Source organism: Vigna angularis, chromosome 11 (genome assembly GCF_016808095.1).
Source record: "Vigna angularis cultivar LongXiaoDou No.4 chromosome 11, ASM1680809v1, whole genome shotgun sequence".
Lineage (NCBI taxonomy): Eukaryota > Viridiplantae > Streptophyta > Magnoliopsida > Fabales > Fabaceae > Vigna > Vigna angularis.
In genome coordinates, this window is record NC_068980.1 from 2,137,519 (window position 1) to 2,164,252 (window position 26,734).

Consider the following 26,734-nt stretch of genomic DNA (forward strand, 5'->3'; position numbering starts at 1 on the left):
TATTTCATTTTGATAAATCATCTTTCCATGCATAAAAGAAAGGGAGTGGTAGAAAGTCTCACATTTTCTATCTCAATTCTTAGGAATTTTATATGTAATTCAAAGCTCTATACTGTAGGAATTGATAACTCACCTTTTTCAAAAACCAGTTGTCTCCATATCCAGGACATTGAATATAAACCACATTTCATACCAGTAGCAGATGCTTGAATGAATTTGAAATTGCAGAAAATATTAAAAGTTGCCTGTTCTATCCAATTTGATTTACCCCCAAGATCAGCAGGGTTAATGATTACAATGTGGAAGCTCTATGGAATTATTTTAATTTGAATAGCATACATTTACAGCAAAGGATGTGTAAAACCAGTTCCACAGTACCTCGTGATTGCACCAATAAATAACCCAACATGACTTGCAATGAACTGTGCTATAATTCATCGTGATGCTTTCCCTCCACTACTGGTACTTGTTGATGTAATTTAAGAAGGTAGCTAGTAGCTAATGATGCATGAAGTGCAGCTCCATAAGGAAGTGCATCTTCATTGACTTTGTAATATGGAGAATGTGGTAACTCAAGACGCTCAACAGAAGCATCCTCCATTCCAAGGAGGAAGAAGTACCCTGGAAAAACCTCTTGATAGAATGCAAAGTCCTCAGATCCCATCAATGGTTGCAAGTCCTTAACTTTATTGCTACCAATTAAACTCCCAGCAACACTTTGAAAGAACTCATGCAAGTCACCATTGTTCACTGTAGGGGGGAAGAAAGGTTTCTCTTCATCAAGAAAGTCGACCGTTGCATTGCATCTCTGCACTGCAGCTTGCCCAGTGATAACCTAAATAAATAACTCAGCCTTAGCCCCTGATAGAATTGCAGTGAAAACTACAATGGTAAAATCATTTCTTGGTTGCAACAAAAGCCAAATAAGTTTGACAACAAAGGAGAAAAGGCCTGAATTGGGATCTTCTCATGCAACTTTTTCACCAAACAAGTACACATAAAGAGAGACAAATGTACAGATGAATTTATTCTTCACAGCAAACCTGCTCAATCCGATGTCTCAGTTGCATGAAACTTTCTTTTGAAAAAGCTCGAAAGGTGCCACCAATTGTGACAGAGTCTGGAATAACATTGAAAGCACCACCTCCTTGAAATTTCCCTACAGTCAGAACCTGTGGAGATATTCTTTATGTTAGGAAGACAAAGAAGATTGGTCCATAAACAATGAATTATTTCTGGAAACCAGGCCTTCATTATATTCAATAAACAGTCAGACAAATAACACTGTAGTAAGTTTCTCAATATGTGTGTGTGTTGCCACAAGAGTGGGTAAAGCAGGGAGCCTCCAAGTCACTATTGTATAAGTTGGCCAGAATTGCTGTTTCCTGATAGCATATCTTAGCCAAAGACCCTTAAAACACAAAAGCTTTCAATGCTTCATATAATGACGAAAGGCATAAGGTCTCAATTCTCAAATTAAGAGACAAAAAGGTGGGACAGATTCTTCCAAATTATGTGTAGATAACAAAAGAGAGTGAATGAAAGAAAACAAGGGAAACTAAATTGCTAATGATATTGGTTTCAAGCTAAGGCTCAGCTTATACAAGACAGAATGGCCAGTCTAGTAGCCATGTTTTAAAAAAATGGTACAAACTGAAAACTCTTGAACAACAGTAAAGGGTGGGTGGGTAGGGCCAGATTGCAATGAAATAAGGTTACCTGGGAGTCCAGAGGATTGGCCTCGCGAGATACAATATGCTGTAAGCTAACAATGACATTGGAAGCTGCCAATATTGGGTCTATAGAGTGCTGAGGGATAGCTGCATGACCTCCCCTGCCATTTATTGTTGCTTCAAAGAAGCCACTTCCTGCAAAGATAGGACCTGCCCTGGCAGCCACTTCACCAATAGGAAAGGTAGGTGCAATATGCAATCCAAATATGGCAGACATATTTTCCAAGACTCCAGCATCTAAAATTTTCTTAGCCCCTGCACCTCCTTCTTCGGCTGGTTGAAAAACAAGAACAACAGTTCCCTGTAGTGACAAAGTAATAAATGCTATCAATTATTCAATAAAGAACTAAAACAATAAAACAACAAAACTGAGAAAAGAAAGTGGTGAGTTCCATTGGTAAGTTCAAGTATCTGTCTTGGAATAGTAGATGGTACAGAGACCAGCCTTTTCCTTTTCCAGCGTTCTTCTTGGCATGTTATGTCTTTTTAATACTAAAGTTGCATACCAGGAGATAAGAGTACTGAGTACTGAAAGTTCGTTACATAGAATGTTTGCATAATGAGAAATCATAATTGCCAAGGTTAGAAACAGATGTCATGTTTGACTTTGACACGATTACAGTAAATAAAAAAGACAGAAAATATTCAAACAGCAAAAGCACATAACAATCAGAAGAGTCGCAATCTTTAATGAAAAGGTAAGGAATCTCAAACAACTGTTGGTATTTCAAATAGGTAGTTACTTGGAATACGTGCATAACAAAGCATAATTATTCAATCAAAAAGAGATGGGAGTCAGTACTGCATTTTTTTGGTACTATCCAACCAATCCTATAATTATTTACTTATTAATTTATTCTATCAATTTTTCATTAAACCTTGAAATGTTTGCTTTTCTCTTTAAGAATAACTAATCATTTAGAGGAGTCATATCTCATATTCTTGACAAGATGGTAAAACTGGAAGCAGTATCAGTCTCCCCACTCAAAAACTATTTGAATAGCAATACTTCTACAAAGCATTTAACTACCAGTAGATCAGCGCCTTGTCTGTGTATAAACTATAAGTATAAAAAAAAGTCAAAAACCATACTCGAATCTCATTTTCATGCTCCTTGAGAATCTTTGCCGCACCGAGAAGCATGGCGACATGAGCATCATGACCACAAGCATGCATCTTTCCAGGTACTTTACTCTTGTGCTCCCATTCCACCAGTTCCTAAGTTTGAAGACAGAAAAAAAAACAAAATCAACGAAATATACACCGAACAGTGCAGCAAATGGGAATATAACCTATAAATTGGAAATGGGTAAGAGTATTAACAATGAAAAAATTGATTAATAAATCAAACTCAAATGGATGAATTCCATAAAAAGTATAGTAATAATTGAAAAGCTAGAAACTTGATACAATTAGAAGAAGAACGTAAGAATAAATGAAAAAGAAGGAAAAAAAATATATATATATATAGAAATCATGTAGACCTGCATAGGAAGAGCATCCATATCAGCTCTTAATGCTACAAAAGGAGGGAGCCCAGTCCCTATGAAGCCAATAACACCAGTGACTGCAACTGGGTATTTATACGAGATGCCCAATTTATCCAACTCCACTCTTATCAGTTCACTGGTCTGAAATTCCTCATAACCCAGCTCTGGGTTCTCGTGAATCTTCCTCCTGATACCCACCATCCAATCAAAAAGCTGAGGATCCTTCGCTAAATCTAGGAACTTGGTGGTGGAGATTGCATGTGAGCTGGAGGAGGATTCTGAGAAGATGGGTGTTGCAACAAGGAGATGAAAAAAGATGAACAAGTTGACCCTACTGAAGAAAAAAGCCATGGCTGCTTTGAACTTAGAGGTGGGTCTGGGAAAAAACAGTGAACAAGATCAACCAACAAAAAAACACTCCATTCACCAAACTATGCAGTTGTTGTTCTTATTGTGTTACGCATGACTGACAACATTTATTTTTGCCATTTTTATAGAATTTTGTTTCGGACATTTTTTTAAATTACTTTATTTATTTGCACTGTTGAATATTTTTATACCTCTACACAGATGCTCAATTATAATTATAATAATAATTATAATTATATAACAATTATTATTTTTTAAAACGATTAGTCAATGAAATCTTTCTTCCGTGATCAGAAATCACATAGTTGTGGCGTTGACATGGAAAACTTACCTAATAATTAGATTAAATACTCTAAGCAACAAGATTTTTTTATCGTCCGACAACATATTTCGATATTTTAAAGCAAAACAATCTTGATTTGGACTGATTTCTTGAATATTTCATTGGATTTGAAACGTGAGTTAAAATAAATATTTTTTATAGCGAAATAAAATAAATATTTTTATAGGGGATTAAAAAAATGTAACAGGAAATTAAATTAATTTGTTTTCTGGATATTTTTTCATTCTCAATCATTTTTTTAAGAAAAATCGTAATTTGTAATTTTATTATTTTAAATCTCACTTGTCTATTTGTGATAAATGTCCTATGACATTTTTGGATAAAGTAATTAATAAAATTTATAAACTTGTTGTAATAGAAAATGGTGTTCTCTAAAATTAAAAGGATAACGTTTGAGATAAATCTATTAGGTCTCTAAAATCATTGTCAATTAAAAAAATATGAATTATAAAACCATTAAATTTAAAATTTCATGTCTAACTCCAATATTATTAATTTTTTTACAATTATTTAAAGAAAAATATTTAGAAAATAGTATATTGTTTTACCTGAAAATATATTAAAATGTATGGTATGGACGGTGATAAGGAATATATAGAAAATAAAAAACGTGTGGATTTGAGCATGCGGCCCTGTAACGTCCAATCAAAGCTGGTGCGTAGGTCACATCACAGCACGTGACAATTTCATTTATTCAATCACTCTCACATCACATTTTAACTATTTTTATTATATATATTAATTTTATATACTCCAAATACAAACAAATATTAATTTATTTGGAAGCAAGTCAGAATATGAAAATAAGTAATATCACAATATTTTAGATTAATATCATTATCAATTAGGTTAAGCACTTTATTTTGGTGAACTAAATATTCTTATAGTTAAGAAAAGAGAGAGTAATATGATTACTTTATGTTTAATTTCTATAAACTATTTTGCTAGTTTTATATCTTTTAAATGTTTTTTAGAAAGCTTTATATTTATTAGTTTGTGTCAACGTAATTAATAAAGAAATTAATTAAAATAATAAAAACAATTTAAATAAAAAAATACTCGAGTAACTAACCAAATCATGAAAAGATAATTTGAAATATTTTTGCTTCCATCCTTTATTAGGAATTTCCTGCGCTTTTCTATTTTTAGCATACTTAAAATTAGTAAAAATATTATCTTGAATTATACATTTCATATTTTTTATGAATAACCTGTCCAGAATTATTTAAATAATTTATTTTAATTTATAATATTTTTTACTGGTATTTCGAAATAATCATTACATGTAACCATATTTAAAAATATATTACAAAATATGTGTAAATTGATAGTTTATAACTTTTTTAAAATAAAATTCTTTTAAATGTATGAAAGATTTTGAAAGGTGTATTTTGTTCATCGAACATATTTACGGAATGAAGAATAAAAGTTAGGGGCGTAGGAAGAAAATCTCTATTCTTCATTCCTGTTTGGACAGCTTCGGCCCATTTTCTTTGTATGGGCCCCATGAAAAAACCCAATATATAAGCAGACAGAACTTCATGTTTGTTCGTCGGTGTTTTGTCCTTTGTTCATTTCCATTACGTTCTCACTTTTTCTTTCTGGATGTGGCTCTTCCAATTCGTAAACCCAGCAACAAATTTGCTTAATTTCTGTTATCATCACTGTATCGTATGACCGTATGAATGCTCCTAATCTTGAAAAGTTCAATCCTGAAGTTATTTATTGAAAAGCTTTATTTTGCATCTAATAAGGTGTTTTTCTTTTAACGTTATAGTTATGTTTGGTTGTCTTCTTTGATGAATACGACGTTGGAGTTTCAAGGGACTAATCTTAGATTGTATTGGAATTCTCGTCAACATGCTAAGGAGCCATGAAGACTGGTTTAGAAATGAACAGAAAATTGTACTGTGGAATTCATTCAAATTGTCACTCTGTCTTCTTTTATTGATGAATCAAAATGGAATAGCGGATGACTGGGAAAACAACATATCGTTTGGCTCTTCTGAGCACTTCTATTGTTGCCTGACATTCTGAATTCCATTCGACACCGAATATTAACTAAGTGGTTATTATTTGAAACGATCGATTACACATGTGTGGTTGTATAGTGTAATTCGTTGATGGACTATGCTTTATTGAATAGCGAAAATGATATCTTTTGAAATTGTTGGAATCAGATGCCGCATAAATGTCACTAATTTGTTGCTTACTAGTATCATTTTGCATTGTAATTAGCAATTGCGCTATCAATGTAAAAAATATCTTGTATACATTTGAAAGATTTGCTTTTGGCATTTGGCATTTGGCAATTTTCCATAGGAAGTTAGTTGCCCTTGAGGTAAAGCAACAGAGGATCCTTACTGTTTTTCCTTTTATAATAATAGCAAGTCTAATTCATGAAAATATGAAGTACTAGCGCGTAGTGCTGTTATATGGATACGTCGTTACAAAACTCTCATTGTTTTGTAATTGACAGAAGACGCTGTAGAAGCTTCCATCTGCAACAAATTCTTATAAAGTATTTTTCCTGTTTGGCTTAGATTCTAGACAGTGTAGAGGAACATCCAGCAGTGTTTCAGTAAGTTCAGCAGAAGTTGGAAAATAATGTTGATGTTTCATAGAAAAAACGCTACTCCAATACATTTAATTCTATCTACGCCCGTCAAAATAAAGAAATTAAACGTGTGCTTAGATAGCTTCAGGAACGCATGATACTCCACGAAATCATGTTTAATATAGGTAAAAGATGAACAACCCACAACCTAATAGTTGAGTTGAGATAGAATGGAGAGTCTTAAACGAATTTGGATTCTTGCTGAGTTTTGGGTACTGTTCTTGTACCAGCAGAGAATCTGGACTGGTCTTAAATGCAGTACCAGACATAAACTTAGTCAGCTTCTGGTGACAATAAGGATGAACATGCTCATGTGCAGTATAGCTCCCTTTTGTGGCCTTGTTGGTTCTGGCTCATTTCTCTAGCCTATGTGTATAACCTATGTTTATTCGTTCTGCTTCGCTGTTAATGTAAAACAGTCTAGTCTACATACGACACCATATCTCTGGGATTTACAAATAAACTATTTCAATGTTTGCCTCTCATTTGAAAAACATGAAATGCTATCTAATACCATAATTTTTGGATTCCAAACCAAAATTTTAGGAGATTTGGCTACATTTTACATCAACAAGCATATTATCACTAGATGTTAGTTCGATTCTTTGAATGTTTAAATCTTATGCATGTTTGCCCAATTGTATTTCTCTCGACCATCCTTAATTCTACTGCTTTTGTTCTGTCTAAGTTGCTTTCAAATTTGGATAGAAAGCCATGCAAGCCTTTGTTTTTTCATGAGCAAGGGAGATTCGGTCTACAAAGTTATTTTGAGGAAATAAACAAAAGGTTGGAGAGTCCATAGCCGGAAGAACAGCAAGAAAACTACTTAAGTCACAACATGTCAAGGTCTGATCCGTAAAAAAAATCAAAAATAAAACCCTTTGTATTCATCAACAGAAATTGTCTAATGCCAATAAGCCCGCACGACATCTCCAGTCTACCGACGAAAAGCCTAACCTCATGCAGAGATTAAGAATGAGCAAATGTATTTCTCTCATGCAGAGAACGGGCGGGTTAGGTTTAACACATTTTCAGCAGAGGCATACACAACCACATCCATCACACGCCGGATTCAGACCAAACCCAAGTCGTTATTCCAAAAGGCAGTGAAAAGACAAATACAAGCATTGTATAAACGTATTAAGTATTCACACGATGAGACTAACATAAAGAGAAGTCATAATACCCCTCAAAAGTAAAGACCAAATAACAACCGAATTCGGATTAATATACAGAAAACATATAGCATTGCATATTCGGCGATGGAACAGGATAGTGATAGAGATGATGATGCTGACGGTGACGATGATGCGACAGTATTAATTGATTAATTAATTACGTTAACCTCTAGCCTTGAGTTCGGCGAGGCGGCGAGACAAGTCGTCCTCGTCGACCTTGTCGGCTTCCTTGGTCGGAACGGCGTGAGCGGCGGGCTGAGGGAGGCCGACGGAGACCTCAAGACCGTAGTCGTCGGCGACCTGCTGCATGAGGCTGTTGACCTCTCCTTCGGGAGTGGAGAGAGAGGTTGATCCGGCCATGGCGCTCTCCATGAACTCCGCCTGGACCTCCATGTTCACGAACTGCTTCTCGAACTGGTCCATCGTCTCCGACATCTTCTGCAGGTTCCCCGTAGCCAGCGATGACTCCAGCGATTTCACGATGTTTCCCATCGACTTGCTGATAGTCGCCATCTTCGCCTGCGTGTCAAGCCGCGCCACCACGGCGTCGAGGCGTGAGGCCAGGCGGAGGTAATTCATCTGCTCCGTGCGCTTCCGGATGGCGTTTTCCGCGTAGATCCGGGCGCCGTCCATGTTGCCTTTCTCGATCGCCTTCTTCACCTTGAGCTTCTCCGCCTTCTCCTCCTTCTCGCACTTGCGCGATTGACGCTGTAGCGACTTTGACGTGAATTTCAACTCCATGATCTGGTTCATCAGCTTCTCCGTGTTCCCCATCGTCACCGATTTGCTTAGCTTAGGGTTTTTCGATTCCCAAAATTCAGAAAGAGAAATAGAAGAGGAATGGAATTTCGAATTTTGAGTTAATTTGAAAGAGAGACCTTTCTTACGTTCCTCTTTATGGCTTCTTTTTCTATGTGTGGAATAATTGACTGGGCCGGGCTCCTTCCACGAAAATACTCTCTCACACTCTCCGCGTTAACCTTCTCACACGGCCCAAACTCTGTTTCTATTATTAATATTCAAAACTTTTAAGCAACAAAACTATTTATGTAAACCATTTGTATGTATTATTGATCAATCCAAAAAATTAAATCAAAAAAATTATATTATTAATAATTATAATTAATGTTATTTATAATTTTTATTATTTTGGGAGGAGTTTCTGATGTTGCTTAAAGTCAGTTTTAATTAATATTATTCTATATAAAGTCAGTTTTCTATATATGATACTAATTGTTATGTCTAGAAACATGTTATTATAGGAAAGTTGAAGACAGTGCTAATGGCAACAAAGCTCGTGAAGCAACTTCTAATTACCTCCATGTTCAAATATTATTTAACAAATTATTTTTACATTAATATAATATTAATTGACAATAACTAACCATGTCGCTTTTCAATAAACTTTATAAAATTTCCGTGGGACCGTTAACAATGAATGTTCCTATTTTTTAAAATATTTATATTATATTCTAGGTTAATAATATATATATATATATATATATATATATATATATATATATATATATATATATATATATATATATATATATATAACTACATTAAGTTAATAGATAAAAATAGATAATAAAAATATTAGCAAATATCTGAATATTAACGGTAAAAACTACAAATATGATAAGAAAATTAAAACCGAAAAAAGAGAAATTGCAACAGTTTTATATAAAATATTTCAAAATAACAATTATTTTTAAAAAAATCAGTTAATAACTATATATGATAAGAAAATTATATATATATATATATATATATATATAAATATATATATATATATATAACTAGATTAAGTTAATAGATAATAAAAATATTAGCAAATATCTGAATATTAACGGTAAAAACTACAAATATGATAAGAAAGTTAAAACCGAAAAAAGAGAAATTGCAACAGTTTTATATAAAATATTTCAAAATAACAATTATTTTTAAAAAAATCAGTTAATAACTATATTTCTTAAAAAATCAATTAATAATTATATTATAAAAGACAAAACGGAAATAAAAATTATGTAACGAAAAAGTATAAGTATAAATAATAATGAATATTCTGTGTAATTTATAAAATAGGTACCCAAATGGTTAATATCATTATCATAGCAGTACATCTGAATTTTCTCCTCGTTTAAATTATGAAACCAAATTTCAACTTAATTAAACAAATAAACTTCACCAAATTTTTAAGTTGAAATGAATAGCCGAAAAAGAAAACAAATGATTAGAAAACTTTGAAAAAAATGTGCCAACATAACTTATTTGGTTGTAGATAAATATTCTAAAAAAATTATCTAATGATTCAATGATTAAAATACTTGATAAATTAATAAAGTATTTTCATTCATGGAAAAAATAATACAACTCAAACTATTTTCTTTAACATTTTCTAGCTTGGTATTTACATTGGAACATAACAATAACTTTTGAATAATAACCTCAACATTTATAGTTAATAAATTATTATTATTATCGCAGCATAGGCAGCAATGGATGAACAGTTCCCTTAATCAATTGCCTCTCACTTCAATGTTGTCTCGAATGACCCTTTAATCAAACATTATTTAGATAATAGCAACTTACAAAATATTATAATTACCTTTTATTTAATTGTTTTCCTAACTTCAACCTTTTATATCAAGCACAGACGTAGCCGTTATTCAACTATTATTGCACAATTATGGAACCAATAACTTGTTTAACCAAGTTTTCTATGTTCTGATACTCATAATTGTTCAAGAATAATTTAAAAAGTGTCAGAACCCGATATCTAGTTTGACAGTTTTATGTTTAAGGAACAATGTCTTCTTGCAGTTATACATAGCCTTCCTGTAGAAATTATGTGACATGAACATCAATCCTTCATTCTTAAACAACTTCAAGAAAAAAATCAACCCATATATCTCCAGACAACATAAAAATCTAGAACTGAGTTCTAAAACACAAACTACAAAAGGATGGTAGTAATGTAAAAAGCAAAGTTAACACTTCTCAATTCACTTCCTGCCAGCAACCTTCACAGCCTGTCTGTTTCTCTTCTTAACTCCAGACTTTGCAACTTTCAGACTCCTATCGACAGCGCTCAACCTTGCCAGAGCTGCCTTTTTCAGATCAGGTCTGTAGTAGTTATCCGCTACCTAAAACGCAAACCATAAAGTAAACAAAATTAGCTGCGTAGTTCCAGTGAAATAACAGGAAGTAACGAGAAATTATTAACAAAAGAAAGAGACCATTATCGATGGCATTACTACTTCCATGAAAGAAGTTCTAAATGATAAAAAAGCTCAGAAGCCAAGCGTAACAAGTAAATTTCATCGAAGGAACCCAACTACGGATTTCTTCTTACATGTTAGAGGCTCATCACCGCTGGGTAAAAACCACTCATGGCAGAGTTTAAAAAGACTCCGCTGTAAAACTTGACGCACCAAAACCATTTTTTCAACAGACATATTTCTCAAACCAACAAATTAATTTCAAATAAAGATAAAGGAGGGCTGCCGAACATGATGTCACTCGAGTTCAACATGTATTGCATCGAAATGCCTTCAAAATGTAAAGCTACTACCACAACCCCTAAACATGATAGAAAATATACCTTTAACAACTGACAAAAAACACATGCAACATTACAACTATTGGGGAATCAAATAATTAAAGTGTAAAACAAAAATATAATTAGATTTCCGGAATTATTCACTGTTTATCCACACCATAAAATGCAACGGGGAAGTAACTTCTCAAAGATAAAAGCTCAGAAGCCAAGCGTAACAACTTAATTTCATTGAAGAACACCAATTAGGAATTTCTTCTTACATATTAGAGGCTCATCACTGCTGAAAAAGAACTAGTTCACGTTTGAGGTTCAAATGGCTTTGACTTAAAACATGATCGAACAAAACCACATCGCATTCAGTCACGTTTCTCATCGAACAATTTCATTCATTTAAAATATACAAATATGATGAAATGTACAAAAACACAACACAAAAATCCCATTTACGTGTTTCAAAATGCCTTTAAGTCTAACAAGTAATCTACAACAACCATCAATAATCTAGGTAAACAATATATATCTAACTTACATTAACTCAAAAATAGCAATGTCCTAAACAATATACTATTTCTCAATTCAACTGAAGCAACGTAATTATTTTCACATAAATAAAGAGAACCCAACAACAAAGCCCACCAGGTGGCAGTTCATAGGTAGAGAAAAACAGCTAACCCAGCACACATTGTTGTCAAACGTACATAAAGGCAATACAAACCATCAACATTTTCTCTCAATCGATACCAAATATAAATGAAGCTACCACATAAAACAAAAACAAAAATCAAATAGAAATATAATCAGCTGTCCAGAACCATACGCCATTTACTCCATGTCATAGAAACGAAACAGGGAAAACACCCCAAAAAACATAGATTGACCGATTTAATTCTCTACCAAATTACCTGATTTTGCACTGCCTTCGCCATTCTTCGGAACTCCTTTTTCATGACAGACTTGTGAAGCAAAGAAGCAGGCTTATTTTGTTTCCTTGTTTTAGTTGTGGCCAGTATTACAGATTGGTCTTTACCAGCAGGCTGAATAGTGACGGTTTTCTTGTTCGCCAAACCTATCATGAATTCACAAACAAAAATTGATTATCCACAATAACCTGGCCTCAAAATAAAGAGTGTGAGCACGTAATCAAAGCTTAAAAACTCTACAACAACTAAACCCTATAAATCAACAAAACGTTTAAAATAAATTCCACTTCACTAACGGATAATTACCAGAGTACTTGAAAGTGTTGAGGTTGTAGAGATTGTTGGGCTCTCTGCTGAACTGCACGCTCTGAGTGCCCCTTCCGAACTCTTTTACCAAGAAAGAGTTGTTCTTCTTCACGATCTCCCAAATCAATTGTCCTGGCACTGTTGTCATTCTTCTTCTTCTACTACTACTACTTTCTCACCTGATACGACCACACAAGATCTAAATTGAAATCACAAGATCCTTCGCTCGTTTTGCAGGTGAGAGTGAAGAAGAAAGCAAAGGAATTCTTTCTGTCACAATTTATAGCGAGTAAAATGGAAAACCCTAATTCAAGGCCTTCAAATGGACCCAGTCTGATTGTTTATTGTTAATGGGCTGCAACCCGTATAGACACCCACCTACATAAGCCCAAATGCGGATGTTACTCCTCCACCACCACACCCTTCTCCCTCCACTTCTCCCAAATTCTTTTATTTTAAAACATTTTTACTCTTACCATTTTTATTTTTCTTACCCTAATTCTTCCATCTCTTATTAACTGCGCAGCCACTACACCTCACCCGCACATCTCTCTCACGGACTCTCTCATCTTTTTTCCATTTCCGTTTTCTCCCTTCTTCTTTCTTTTTTTCACTTTTATCCTACTTGAAGTCCTTACAAACTCTACAAGTAGCCCAATTAGAGGCCAATCACTTACCATTCGTTAATTGTCTATTTTATAATTACAATTTATGAGCCTAAGAAAATAAAATAACTAAATAACAACAGATAAAATAAAGTTAATCCCATCCTCTGACTATACTTTTGCAATATATAGGATTGGTTTTTTGCAAAATATATAGCAACAGAAAAATATGTTAAATAACAACACAAATCGAGTCTCAGAAACCAAACATGTGAACATTTACACATTCTGACCAAAGTACACGTATTAGAACCCTAATATAATAAAAATTAATGTATCATAATCATGATAAAATAAAGACATTGACTTAGTAATCACTACATGTGTGTAAAGACTTAGCATGTCATTGGATGGATGTGAAGATCCGTGAAATCCTGATTTTTAAACGAATGTTAACATTTATTGACGAATATAGACATCCATTTGTTCTTCAACGGATGTTGATATCCGTTAACAGATATTGACATGAATTCAACGTATATTCATTGATGAAAGATAAAAGACGAATGGAGAGATGGAGGAATTGTGGTGGTGGAAGAACTAACTCTCCCCCAAATGCATACACCTAAAATGGCCAAAGCCCAACTGTATGGACGCCCACCTACAAAATATTCAACTGCTGAGAATAAAAAACACACGCATTTTTAAGGGGAAATTAATTGAATTAATTAACAAATCTGATATGAAAAGTATATTATTTTAGTACTTTCTATATTTTAAGTTAAAATCTACTTAGGCATGAATTAATTTGAAAAAACATGACTCGGGATACGCAAAAATAAACTTTAATTTATATACAAGTCAATATTAGGGTTATAACAAAAATTATTTATTTTTTCTTATTTTCCGGTTTTAGATGCACTTAAAAAGAAACTATGCACATAATTTATAAAATTCTGTAATTTATATTTCAATAAAACTATATCGTAACTAAAACACTTTTTCTCTTCTTCGATATTAGAAACCTGAGAATTGCGTGTTTGAAAAAAACATAAGAGATTAATCCAACCCTACCCAAGTAGTGACATGGAGAGAAATCTAAACTAACATAAATTATTATGATAAGTCTGCCTCCAAATTTTCTACTTGGACGTACCCTTTAATCCAAAAATTGAGACCAAAAGCCAACGCTAGGAATATTTAAATAAATATCTCTTGAACAAGTACACATCACCATCTACAAAAGAGTCATATCTTAAATATTTCTATCTATGTCGTTTTCCGCCATATCTCATTTTAAGTTTAACATGAGAGAGGAACATAAAAATATATAAATTTATAGCCATTTTCTTAAGCACTTTCAATCGAATTCTCTTATTAGAATTGGGATTTCAGTTGCATCAAAGTCACCTTAAAATACAATCTACTTTTAAATAAAAAATTAAATATGTTTTTTTTTGGCAATAGGGTCAAGATTCCCACGAAACACTCTCCATATTTTTTTCTTTGCTTAGATAGTTCTGAATACTTTTGGTCAAAATCTTTTTCTATGCATGCTCCAAACTGTCGGAGTGTGCCTGGCAAATAAAATCCGTCACTTAAGTTAGTGGTTAATTCGATCAGGGATCACAGTAAAATCTTAAATTTACAATAAATGCAATTACTTACATCCTTACCTTTGACATTTATTTATAGATTTTAAGATAGGCGTGTGAGTAGTGAAAACTTAATCACGGCCCAATCATGATTCGTTTCTTACTAAGTAACTTTTACTAATAACCTTGATTTGGAGATATGTTTAGGGGTTTTTACTCATGGAAGTCGTCTCCCATCTCCATGTTCGTGCGATCAGTTAATAAGCAATACTTATTTATTTTGGTTGGACGATACATCACATTGTTGACCGCAACCTGTTGGGACCGATCGTCCCTCTTGATGATCTCATCCGGTCGATCCGGTGGCCATACAATACATTTTTTATTCCTTAACTCTAAATTAAATTGTTTTTGAAATCTTTGATTCAATTTAGTTTTTTAACTTTAAAATATGTAAATTGAATCATTTTAACCAAATTTCACTCAATTTATTTTATATTTTAAACATATTTTATAATAACATTTAAATTATTTATCCTGATGTTAATTAATAAACACATTTAAATCTCAAATAAACTTAATAAAATTTATTTAAAATAATTAAATTCTCACCATTTAAAAATTAAAGGAGTAAATTAATCTATAAAGTTTAATTATAACTTCTACTATAAGTAAAGTTAAGAAGGAAGAAAACATATTTACCCATGATTGGACCTGGTCAAATTGAACTAGAGTGGGTCCACAATAGTTCCCTTTGAAGTCAATTTAAGACGACCGCACAACTATTCGAAGGTAGACTGTGATGCGTTGTTTCATGTCATAATACATATCTAGAACCAACATCAATATATCCAACATTTCCGTGGTAGAGATTCATTTACAGAAACTAAGTTTGCGAGGATGTGGATGCAAAGTGGAAAACCAATTGCCAAGTTGAAAACTCATAAATAAATTTTTAAAAAAATGTGCATTAATGGTTATTTCCTTTGAGCCTCGTCAACCCTCCATTGAAAATGTATATAATTATATATAGTGCAGTTCTGTACCTCCAACCAGATTCAATGAAATCAACCTCCATTACCAAAAAATATTAAATGGGCAAGTAGCTAGCCGAGTAGGACACTAGCATACAAACAGCCATAGGTTTTTCAAAAAGCTATTATTGAAAACAGCATACAACAAATTGCGCATGTAAAATACACAGATACGGTAAATAAATTAGAATCTCCAAGTCATGGCATTGGCAGCACTTCTACGTGATGACATTGAAAACAATCTCACGACAACAACATTCATATCTAAGAAAATACATGCTGTCTTTCTTTCTTCCATCATTGGTAAAAGTGAAGAACACCAACATCCACAAACATAAAAATCCAACACAAAAGAAACTCTAAAATCGATCCTATTGCAGTGGCTTACTCGTTTGTGATCTCCATAGCACGATATATATGATATACCGATATCTCAGACTTTAACTTAAGCTACTGATATATATAAATCTTTTCACAACATGTTTAAATATACATATATATCAGAACATTTATAAATTTTCATAGCTAGGCCCAGGAGTGAAAATTGCAAGGTTAGACCACCCATTAGTACCATTCCAACAGCTTGAATCACCATTTTGCATACTCAGAAAACTTGCTGCATTCCCATTCCTTTCAATCTCCAGCACAGGGTTCCGACCAGAACCCGGATCCACCAGGTGACCCGAACTAACATCCTCCCCAAATTCTTCCATTTGCACAGCTTTTAGATTCGCCCCACTTGATTTCAGACCCACCAAGAGGTTCCCCAAATGGGCACCCGATGCCAAAAGGGAACCGAAATTCCCACCACCACCAACAACCGGGCTAGGGCAAACACGAGTCGGGTCGGGTTCTGGAGCAGGTGACGGGGAAGCGCGTTTGGTGTTGGCGGATGAGGATGATCGTTTGGCGTTCTTTCTGCTTCCACCCCCGACGGGGATGTTTCTCAAAGCACCTCCTTTGGTCCAATACCTTCTGCAATTCTTGCAAAAATGGCGCGGCTGCGAGAGGTTGTAGTTGTTGTAGTAACAGAACTTGGTGTTGACGGAATCGCAACGCGGACACTTAAGCTGCTCTTGTTCGGGAAAGTGGGGTTTCAAGGGCTGGAACAACGCTGGATCCTGCATTCTCGTATTCGAAAAAGGACTTCACTTTGGAAGCACCTTTTGTTTAAGATCTCAGAAGAAGTGAGGGGAAAGTAGAAAGAAGACAAAAAGGTGGGATTTTTGTTGAAAGGATGAGAAGGGTTGGTTTGGGCTGAAGTAGAGAACCGACCAAAGTCGTAATAAATGAAGGTGAAGAAACAACCTTTTGTATGCAGAAGCGAACGAAATCCAGGACGAAGTTGTTGTGCGTTTGAAGATAAAGAAAAGAAAAGCTCAAAGGGACAGAAAGCTACAAGGGTGTGATGGATGAGTGGAAAGGCAGAGAGATTGATTGGTGAGGTGATTGAGGAAGTTGGCTTGTGGAGGGAGGAAACTGGCTGAAAAAATAGGCACTGATTTAACTGGGCTAAGCAGATAGCTAACAAGATTCGAGAAATTAGGGAAAGTAAGGATATTTGAAGAGTGAGTTTGAAAATGTTGATGAGATTATAGAGATTATAGAGATATGAGATGACCTAACGTGAATGTGGCGCGTGAATGATAACTACCTCTCACTCCGCAGCCTTCAGATAGAAAGGGAAAGTGCATAGTCTCTTCTCTTCTGCACACTGCTCCAAAGATTTCCATCACTCTTCTGCTATATTCCCGAATCCACTTAACCAAACTTAACTAACAAGTTAAATAACAACTTTTTCTTTTTACACTCATCTTTTCTTCTTCTTCATACATATCATGTATAACACTCATTAAAACGGTGTGCTTTAGGTGCAAGATCCCTATCATCAATGACAAATCATCCTTAGAAAAATACACAGATGACTATTGTGAATAACTACCCTTGTCTCGTTGGTCAATAAGTTCAAAACAAACGGACAACAAACAATAAATTTTAGTTGGTTTGATTCAACATCTGGTACAAGAACTGTACAATTAAATACAAGTACAACAATGATGTAATAAAAAAACTGGTAAAGAGACAAACAAGAATATCGAGGGAGGAATTAACCATAAGAACATATATTCCCTGTGTGGTTATAAACTAATAAACATGTGACTATCGAATCACCTCAACACTCTTTTTTTATTTTTCTTTTGAATGTTTGCGATGTTGGAATGACTCTGTTAACTTAATTATCAGATTAATAGAATATCATCCAAAATGACCTCATCACTGTTTTGTTTTACTTTATTCTCTTAAAAATAAAATAAAAAACATGTATTTTAAGAAAGGGACATGACCGACATAGATCGTAGATCGTAGATCGAAGCTTGATGAGTTGGGTGAGCCAAGCCAGGCGAGTGGGTTAGAGCCGCCGGCAACTGTGGCCCAGTGAGTCCACGACAGGCTTGCGCGTGAACAAAGCAAGAGCCATCCATCATGATGTGGTTTTCATCAATGGATCTGGACCGTTGAATCGTATCGATGGGATTGGGAAGGGTTCTTGCGTTGAGTTATCGCCACCCCAACATAGCCACGGTCAGTGTCACCTCCGACATGTGGCAGATCCCCATAAGTGGCACACGCACTAGCAGTAAGTGGGAGCTGCTGGTGATAAGGCTATAGTGGTAAATTTGGTATTGGGAAATGCTAGATCGACACGCGGGTGAGACGTTAAAGAAGGTGGGTCCCAGGATTTTGTATTCCAATTGGGTTTTTGACTGGGTGGTGACTGTGACGTGGAGGGTGAGGCTAAGGAAGCATGTGGGTCCTACTGTTGTAACGAATTATTTGGACGGCCATGATTTGATATGGTTGATGGATTACAATTGAAGAGAGGCACCGTCCTCGTGCGCACACCGCATAGTTGAATGATTAAGTGGGCCCCATTTACAACTAGATCTATGAATTGATTTAAATCCGATTAGAAGACCTGATTTTATTTTACCAGATATTAGATTAACGGATAAATAAATTTTGAAAAATCAATTCGTTGAGATATATGTAATTCACATAATCATTTATGTGACTCTATGACCAACCTACTGAAATTTACCTTTTATTTCTAATGGAAATAGTCAAGTTTACATTTAAATAAAAGTAGACAGTTATTTTATTTGTTTATTCTTGTTATTAAATATACAGAAAACAAGTCCACTTCTTTTTAGTTTTAATTTTTTTTATAAAATAAAACTATCCAATTAAAAAATATAAAGTCTCTCAAGTTAAGAAAAAATAATGTTGTGGGTGTAAATTAAATTCACAAGTTTTCAACATCGTAATAGATCAACAATAGAAGCACACAAAATCAAAATAACAGAAATAAAAATAATGTATTCTTTAAGTGGAACAAAACTAAGAAAATTAATAATAAATGAATTAATATACTTTTGATTTCATAAAATAAATAAATTTTAAATTCAAATTCTTTAAGACATTTTTTGTCATTGAGTAATAAGTTGTCATTAAATACAAATTAACAGATTAAGTAATTGTATTAAAACTTTTATAGAGATTAAAATCTTTAGTGAATTTTTTAGAAAGCATAGTAACGTATAGCAATATATATATATATATATATATAAACAATTTGAAATTCTAATATCTGAATTTTATATTATAACTCGGTGAAAATTTATATGATAGATTTCTTCAAAAAGAAAAAAAATACATATTATATGGTATTTTTTAATTAGACTTTATTTTATATATATATATATATATATATATATATATATATATATATATATATATGAGTATTTTTAATTGAGTATTTTTTTTCATCAAAGTTTGTGTTAGTTAATTTTTCGTTAATTAAGTAAGGTATTTGTTATTTTGTTAAATTATTTTACTCACATTTTTGTCGTATGTTTTGTGATTAATTTGAAACATCATCACAATTTACAAATAATTTTTATTACCTTAATTAAAAAAATGTTACATAATGTGGGAACTGAGAAATTTAGTGTTATGAGGGGGACACATGTCTCAAAATAAAGAGACCAAGTGTTGCATGAGCATATAAATAGGAAATTTAAACAAAGATGGTCTCATTATTTTCAGACTCTATATTTCTTTAAAACAAAATCATCTACCTTTTCTCTCCCTTCTCTCTAGAAATTCTCATTTCTTCTTCATCTGATCATCAATCAGACCGTGGCTGAGCCTTCCTAGTGTCAAGAGCTTTCCTTTGCACCGATCAAGTTGTTGTTTTGAGCGGGTAAGTTCAATTCCTTTGTCCTTTTGAAAAATTCTGCATTTCCTGTCACATGCAAGCCTTGTGCGGTCTTGCATGTGTTCATCAGCCTTTCATTCTGATTCTGTTTCTGTTTCTGGTTCGGTGGTCGGTTTCCTTTTAGCGATCCAAAATCTGTAGACTGTATTGGTATCACTTGCGGTTTAGCAAAACTGTGGATAAGTTTTAATTTGTCAAGTTTCTTTGAGGTAAGGGAAGTTAATTGATTTAATTGATTGATTTATGATGTATGAAAATTGTTGGTTGATGATATTGCATGAATGTAAAAGTTGAATGTTGTGTGTTCGGAAATGTTTGTGTGGGCTATTGAATGCTATGGTTATGTTGTTTTCAGTTCTACAGAATTCTGGGAGTTTTACCGAGAGAATTGTGAGGCAGTAAAATGATAAAAATTGGGTAATTTGTGTTCGAGGTAGTTTGGTCTGTAGAGAGATACTGGACAAGTTGTTTAGAACTGGTTAGAGCCTTTGAATTACTCAAAACTGCACAAAAAGTAGGAAATCTGATTTTTGGTCCTTGAGTTGATGATTCTGCAGAATTGACTCTCAAATCTGAGATGAAACTCTCTAAATGATGTTAGAAAGGTTTGGGTATTCTTAGTTTAGTGTAGAGATGTGTATGATTCATGTTTGGAGGATTAAAAGTTGGGGAAAATGTTTAGTTTTGGTAAAATTTGATGTGTTCATAATTCTGCAGAAGTTTCTGCAGAATTATGCAGAAAACTGAGGGTTTGCTGTGACCGCTCGGTCATGCGCTTATTTGGCCGATCGGCCTTTTTCTGTGCTCTGTTATTGATAGGGTTCGGTCTCTTTGGAGTCCTCCCAGTTCACGATTGTTCGACCTTAGTAGCGCTCGGTCTTGGTAGTGCTTGTTCTGTACTAGCGCTCGGTCTCGGTAGTGCTTGTCTTGTACTAGCACTCGGTCTTGGTAGTGCTTGGTATTGCACTGGTACTCGGTTTGGTATTGCACTGGTACTCAGTTTGGTATTGGTGTTCGGTCTTAACTACGTTCGGCCTCTAATGGGCCTTACCTGTTAATGAGGTCTCTCTTAGTGGTCGGTCCTAAATAGTGTACGGTCACTCTTTCGGTCTTATCTGTTATGAACCGTTCGGTCCTGTTCTTTGGGAAGTGAGAAACCGTTCTGTCTCCACCAGTCTCAGAGTATTCGGTCTAAGCCGATAGTGTTCGACGTAAGATAAAAACGTTCGGTTTAAACTCTTAGGATTCGGGTCAATGAAGTGGTTAATTTGGTAAATAGCGTTCGGTCATGTTAGTTACTAAGTAGTGTTATTCCATTCGATCTCGTTCATAAACATGATAATACCTCTTTCGGTCTTGTTCATGATTAGTGTTTTGTTTTATCATTATGTTTGATTGAATTAATAGTTAAGTATGATGATATTGAAGAGTGATATGAATTGAGTAATATGGATGTAAAAAACAATTTCAAGGAGGAATATCTCATGAATGGTATTGGAATGGTAAAGTATGAATGTGGACAAAGCTTAGCTGGCGTTTATCCTGATATTCCGTGATTGCTCATTCTCACGTAGAGAAGAGTAACTCATGTGTGAGAATGGCAGGAGGTCCTAGACCATAAGGTGAACTTGGGCGAAATGGACTAACCTTGGGTGGCAGCTGTTGAGGGCATCCCAGCTATTACATCACCCGAGTGCAAAAACGTCGTAGCTACACAGAACTCATACAGTCCGGACAGTCAGAGTAAAGTGGTTGGTCATTGCATGCATTGCTGTATGATTATGGTTGGAAATGTATGATTGGTTGTTGCATGATTGATCTATTGAATATCTCAGAATTGTGTGAATTATATGTTTTACTGAATTAATTAAATTACATAAGCTTACCCTACTTTCCTGTCTTGTCATGTTATCCGTTCGGTCGTCCTTGTCATTGCAATGATCACCCTGTGGGTGTGAGCAGAAGATATTGAGGGTTCTCTGGAGCATGCACTGGCTGGAGTGGATGGTTTCCGCTAAAAGTAAGACCGTTCGGTTTTGTGTTTGTTTTCGCAATTAGTATAGGACCGTTCGATGTAATACACTGTTTGTAGGACCGTTCGGTCGATACACCTTTTGTATGACCGATCGGTCTGCTTTTATAAATTGTATTAGTGTAGGTTTCTTTAAAGTTTTAATTTATGGTTATTTTAGGATAATTGTAAGATAGCTTTATTTCCTGTAACTGTTTTATCTTATTGTAAATGTAAGAACTCTTAAATATAGTTTATCGGTAATTTTTTTGGATTTACATAATCATATAATCATATTCCTTGTTAACTTTTATATTGTTATTTACAATACTAATGATTGTTATTTAATGTTTTTAGAAAAAGTAAAAAGAAGATTATCATTTTACATTAATTATAATATTATTTTATTTAATCTCAAAATGTATGTAAATACAAATAAATACAATAACAATTTAATTAACGAAAAAAAGTAAACAATACAAATTTAATTAAAAATATATAAATACTAAAAAATGAATAAATTTAAATTTATAAATTACTTAAATTTTAATTATTCTTTTTCAAAATTGTCGTTAAAACCAATGTGGAATTTGGTGGTATGAAGACAAACAATATGGAAGGTATTTCAAAATATTTATTCTCACGTTTAAATTGTCAAACACTGATGCTTCTTCAATACTTAGTTTGTTTCTTCAGTGATATATTTTTCATGCCGACTTAAATAACTAACAAGTTTTATTGTTTGTTTTTATTGATTATGATAATAATAGTACAAATGAAATAATGATAATAATAAATATTATTATAATAATAAATAGTAACAATAATATTAGGAGTATTTATTATTTAATGAAATTTTATTTAAAACAATAAAACAATTCGATCGTAATGTATTGTTTTAATTTATTTATCATAGTGATTCACATTTTTATATTTTTCTTTACTTTTTGACTCTATTTTATTTTACTTTTCACTTTTTTTTTCTCCAATCCGATCAAAAGCTAAAAGAGACCGAAAACCTTCATATGATTTTACATATGCAATATTTTTGTATGTAAACGGACAATTTAATTGTGTAATTGAGATTACCTATTGTCAGGAAACATCAAAGTAAACTTTCATTTACAGCTTATATAATTAAGAAATATTTGGTTTATTTTTTTACTTCAAAAGTCATTTTTTTTTCTATGATTATAATTTGAAGAACTTAATTAGCAACTCTCTCTTTTTATCATTTTATAGATTTATATACTAATTTTATGGATTATTATAATTTTTGTTCACTTTGTTCACTTTAGATATAACGTTATTATATTTATTTTTAAATTTACTACATTAGAAGATTAAATCAACTTTTAAAATAATATTTTAATAAAAAAGTACAATATACACCATCCATATTTTGATATATGAAATTTTATGTAGAGTTAATTGGGATTGGAATGCGAATTTATGGAATATTAGGAGTTATATAATTATAGAATATAAAAGATCATATGAATTCTATATTTTCTTAAAAAATGAGTTACCTCATTTTAACTGAGATTTTTTTTTTTGTTGAAGCAAACCAAACCGTAATTCACTGTGAAATATTGTTTCATAATACAGAATTGATGAAAAAATCATTCAAAACTTGATCAAAAAGTTTTTCCATTCCAAATATAAATTTAAACCTTAAATAAGTGAAAACTTAAATGAAAATTTACTATAAAGGACAGCTGAATAAGATTTGGTAATATCAATTCATTCAATTTTATCGTCACATATATAATTTTCTACATTTTTTCGTTAAGAACAAAATCAATGACCAATATTTTTATGAGTAAAAAAATTTATTTTTTAAACATTATTTATTCACGTAGGTAATCCACCCAAATTATATTATAGTTTATTAAAAATAGACTCTAATAATTTTACATGAATAAATATTAAAATCATGTTTAACTTGCATATTATTTTACTTTTCAAAATTATTAATCAATTTTAATGGAACTATTATAAAAATATATAAATAGAAAGATAACGTTCTTACTATAATGTTGAAATTAGACAAACATTCTCTTCTCTTTAATATTTACCTAAAGTTTTCTTATAGATACAAACTTAAATGATTTAGAAAATTTTAAATATGATTAATGTGTGTAGTGATCATTATAAGATTGATTTAAAAGTAAAAATAAAAAGTTGCAGAATTAACTTTCTTCAATCACATTTAAAAAATGTAAAATTGGTTTGGTGAATTTAGAAAAAAAAATTGTAAATTTAATCCACTATTAAAATACTAGAAAACTACATCAGTTTATTAAAAAATATAAATAAAATATTAAAGTATTAGGATAAATTAGAATTGGATTTTAAAAAATTGTCCTTTGCAGATACACATAGGATATGGTCAAGGAGAGTGGGTGTGAGTGTTGGAGTACCATGGTCGTGTCATGTCGGTGTCTCTTTCCCGTGCAACACGCCACCAAAACATCATCGTCCAAACCAAACCAAAAACCCATTTTCCAAACCTATTAACCTACACCTACACCACAACACGCTCATTTCCTATTCCAATTATAAAACTCTACCAACATCACTAGCCCACTCACATTTTCATGTCATGCATGCATCCAAATAAATCACATCATCATGTATCAAGTCAACGCAAGTTGACTGGTCGCCATCTACTCCTGACTCTCGTGACATTTCTTTCCATCATCTACACGTTTCTTCTTAGTAAATTACCTCCCTGCTTCCATCACATAAGGAAGAGATGATTGCAAGATTGAAAGTGACGTGATTCCAAAAACCAGGTTAGATTTTATGTTATGGAAAGCCATGACCACAAGTGAGTATATTATTAAGTACGATGATGTTTTGCCTCAAAATTGTCTTTTCCATTTGAAGTTACTACTTACAAAAACACATCTATTATAAGAAATTAAAACACAACCTTCCATTCAAAATACATTACTCAGAAAATATGAATGTGGTTGTTCCTGAGATTCTCTGGCTATATATTGCAGCAAATCCAACACGTAAAAGCAAAGTATGCTTAATTCCAATTGAGTTTTAAACCGGTATTTGCCTTGAAGCTTCTTCAAATGTTCAATGTGCACACAGATAGCAACAAGTAAAAGAGATTTGTTCATAATTTAATTAGCTTTGAAGAAACATAAATCTCCACCACGGATTTCACAAATTATTATGCTTGCCATGTTGACCGGAATTTGTTAATTTCATACATCAAATTATCAGAATAAAAAACATAACGTGTAAAACTGGACCGAAGCCTTATGCTATGCTGTTTTCAAGAATGAAGCTAATGGCTCTAACAGTGTAGTTCTATTTAAACATGGTAGCCAGTGAATGTAAATCCTCGGCCAACGATCTCACCTCCCCAAAACCATGCAAAACATTCTAGTCCGAACAAAGCAGCAAAACCGACATTCTCCCTGTTTAGGTCCTTCCAGTTATTCACCATGTTCTTTGCATGATCCAATTCCTTCCAGAATGAATTGTAACGAAGAGGAATGCTGCAGAAAATATGTTAAATGTTCAATACCAGAAAGAACCAAAGCACATACCATCTGTGACTGTAGTTTCTGTTTGTCAAAATCACGCTGCCAATGGATTAATACGCTTAATATTTAGTAAGGGAAATGAAACTGTAAAATGGAAGATTATTTCACGGTTTTGAAAATCAAGGACTGTTAAATTTAGAAGAAACATTTTAAGAAAATGAACAAACAGAACATAAAAGTAGTTGCTCACAGTGACCAAACAGCGATGTTCACAACAAAATAAAGCATAATTGTAGTGTGAGTACAGAGCAGTTAACAGAACTGAGAAAGTGAAGAAGCAAGAACCTGGCAAGGCGAGTATAAAACAACTGTTTGGCCAATGATTGGCATTTTTCAACGGTGGGTGGATGTTGGATGTAGTGTTTGTTCTGCTCCATCAATAACTTGTAGTAGGAAGCTCCATTTTTTGCCACTACTTGCGAGACTTCGTTCATCTTTGACTGTAACTGGGGAATCTTTGATGCCATGGATTTCCTGTACAATGTATCAGTAACAATGTTGGTTGCAAAGATGGAACATATATTCAAATCTTATGATTAGATTCTCCTAAAACATACATTTATGAACAACATCAAAGAAATTAATCTCAATACCTTCTTCAAGTAATTAGAACGATATATGAAATTTTGTCGAGATTTTAAATTAGATCTTCATAGTCAAGAGAACAGATTTTTTTGAGTTAAAAAAAAAATCAAAATTAAACAAAATGTCTACAGTTACATGATGTAAACACGTAGTTATTATGTATCCTTCAAACATCATAGGAAAAAACAGCCAATTGCACCTACCTACGTTGTATGGTGAAAAGTGTAGGTTTGTGTTGGAGAAGTTCTAGGTTGTGAAATTGGAAATCATGAAGGACTCATAATTTCAGGGGTTAATGACGGAATGACCTCTGTTTGGTAGAATTAAAAAGACATACATGGATCTTCATCAAAAGAAAGGAATGAAAAATGCGATAGCAGAACATAAAGAGGAGAAGAACATTATCATTGAAACATTGGTTTTGGTCAGTACCAGGAAAGGGTAGTTTGTTGAGGATTGATACGAGGAAAATGGAGAATGCAGCCTCCAGTCAGCGATTACCGTTTCCACCCGCTATGTCGCCTTCTACTCCTCTGTA

At 33.2% G+C, this 26,734-nt stretch overlaps 5 protein-coding genes and 2 non-coding genes across 8 annotated transcripts; all 7 read right to left on the reverse strand.

The window, feature by feature from the left end:
- Window positions 1–203: 203 nt before the first annotated feature.
- LOC108334465 (IAA-amino acid hydrolase ILR1-like 4) lies at window positions 204–3,694 on the reverse strand. Its single transcript, XM_052870739.1, has 5 exons — window positions 3,218–3,694; window positions 2,826–2,951; window positions 1,720–2,034; window positions 1,044–1,172; window positions 204–835 (listed from the first exon to the last, which is right to left on the reverse strand). The coding sequence occupies exons 1-5, from the start codon at window positions 3,572–3,574 to the stop codon at window positions 428–430; spliced, it is 1,335 nt and encodes a 444-aa protein (XP_052726699.1). The 5' UTR covers window positions 3,575–3,694; the 3' UTR covers window positions 204–427.
- A 3,965-nt stretch (window positions 3,695–7,659) lies between these two features.
- On the reverse strand, window positions 7,660–8,615 carry LOC108332311 (ESCRT-related protein CHMP1B). The gene has a single exon (XM_017567495.2). The coding sequence runs from the start codon at window positions 8,502–8,504 to the stop codon at window positions 7,893–7,895; it is 612 nt and encodes a 203-aa protein (XP_017422984.1). The 5' UTR covers window positions 8,505–8,615; the 3' UTR covers window positions 7,660–7,892.
- Window positions 8,616–10,510: 1,895 nt separating this feature from the next.
- On the reverse strand, window positions 10,511–12,795 carry LOC108332446 (60S ribosomal protein L28-2). Its single transcript, XM_017567711.2, has 3 exons — window positions 12,519–12,795; window positions 12,195–12,358; window positions 10,511–10,876 (listed from the first exon to the last, which is right to left on the reverse strand). The coding sequence occupies exons 1-3, from the start codon at window positions 12,664–12,666 to the stop codon at window positions 10,736–10,738; spliced, it is 453 nt and encodes a 150-aa protein (XP_017423200.1). The 5' UTR covers window positions 12,667–12,795; the 3' UTR covers window positions 10,511–10,735.
- On the reverse strand, window positions 11,019–11,109 carry LOC128194865 (small nucleolar RNA R24). The gene has a single exon (XR_008246314.1). It is a non-coding gene; the product is annotated as a small nucleolar RNA R24 (small nucleolar RNA).
- On the reverse strand, window positions 11,486–11,576 carry LOC128194866 (small nucleolar RNA R24). Its single transcript, XR_008246315.1, has one exon. It is a non-coding gene; the product is annotated as a small nucleolar RNA R24 (small nucleolar RNA).
- A 3,137-nt stretch (window positions 12,796–15,932) lies between the features above and the next one.
- On the reverse strand, window positions 15,933–17,910 carry LOC108333136 (dof zinc finger protein DOF1.7). Its single transcript, XM_017568481.2, has one exon. It carries the CDS (start codon window positions 16,877–16,879, stop codon window positions 16,262–16,264), a length of 618 nt encoding a protein of 205 aa, XP_017423970.1. The 5' UTR covers window positions 16,880–17,910; the 3' UTR covers window positions 15,933–16,261.
- Window positions 17,911–25,119: 7,209 nt separating this feature from the next.
- Window positions 25,120–26,734, reverse strand: LOC108334043 (uncharacterized). 2 transcript variants are annotated; one of them, XM_017569648.2, is made up of 3 exons: window positions 26,629–26,734; window positions 25,897–26,085; window positions 25,120–25,563 (listed from the first exon to the last, which is right to left on the reverse strand). In XM_017569648.2, the coding sequence occupies exons 2-3, from the start codon at window positions 26,076–26,078 to the stop codon at window positions 25,377–25,379; spliced, it is 369 nt and encodes a 122-aa protein (XP_017425137.1). In that variant the 5' UTR covers window positions 26,079–26,085; window positions 26,629–26,734; the 3' UTR covers window positions 25,120–25,376. The 2 variants fall into 2 exon arrangements, with proteins under 2 accessions (XP_017425137.1, XP_052726547.1); XM_052870587.1 differs by lacking the exon at window positions 26,629–26,734 and adding an exon at window positions 26,400–26,558.

Coding starts and splice junctions, on each gene's coding strand:
- LOC108334043 (XM_017569648.2), bottom strand. CDS start 26,078: ATGGCATCAAAGATTCCCCAGTTACAGTCAAAGATGAACGAAGTCTCG. Junction 25,564..25,896: donor TTTTATACTCGCCTTGCCAG/GTTCTTGCTTCT, acceptor TATTTTCTGCAG/CATTCCTCTTCGTTACAATT.
- LOC108332446 (XM_017567711.2), bottom strand. CDS start 12,666: ATGACAACAGTGCCAGGACAATTGATTTGGGAGATCGTGAAGAAGAAC. Junction 12,359..12,518: donor CAACACTTTCAAGTACTCTG/GTAATTATCCGT, acceptor AATTCATGATAG/GTTTGGCGAACAAGAAAACC. Junction 10,877..12,194: donor CGAAGGCAGTGCAAAATCAG/GTAATTTGGTAG, acceptor TTTGCGTTTTAG/GTAGCGGATAACTACTACAG.
- LOC108333136 (XM_017568481.2), bottom strand. CDS start 16,879: ATGCAGGATCCAGCGTTGTTCCAGCCCTTGAAACCCCACTTTCCCGAA.
- LOC108332311 (XM_017567495.2), bottom strand. CDS start 8,504: ATGGGGAACACGGAGAAGCTGATGAACCAGATCATGGAGTTGAAATTC.
- LOC108334465 (XM_052870739.1), bottom strand. CDS start 3,574: ATGGCTTTTTTCTTCAGTAGGGTCAACTTGTTCATCTTTTTTCATCTC. Junction 2,952..3,217: donor TGGATGCTCTTCCTATGCAG/GTCTACATGATT, acceptor CTTCAAACTTAG/GAACTGGTGGAATGGGAGCA. Junction 836..1,043: donor TGAGACATCGGATTGAGCAG/GTTTGCTGTGAA, acceptor TTATTTATTTAG/GTTATCACTGGGCAAGCTGC.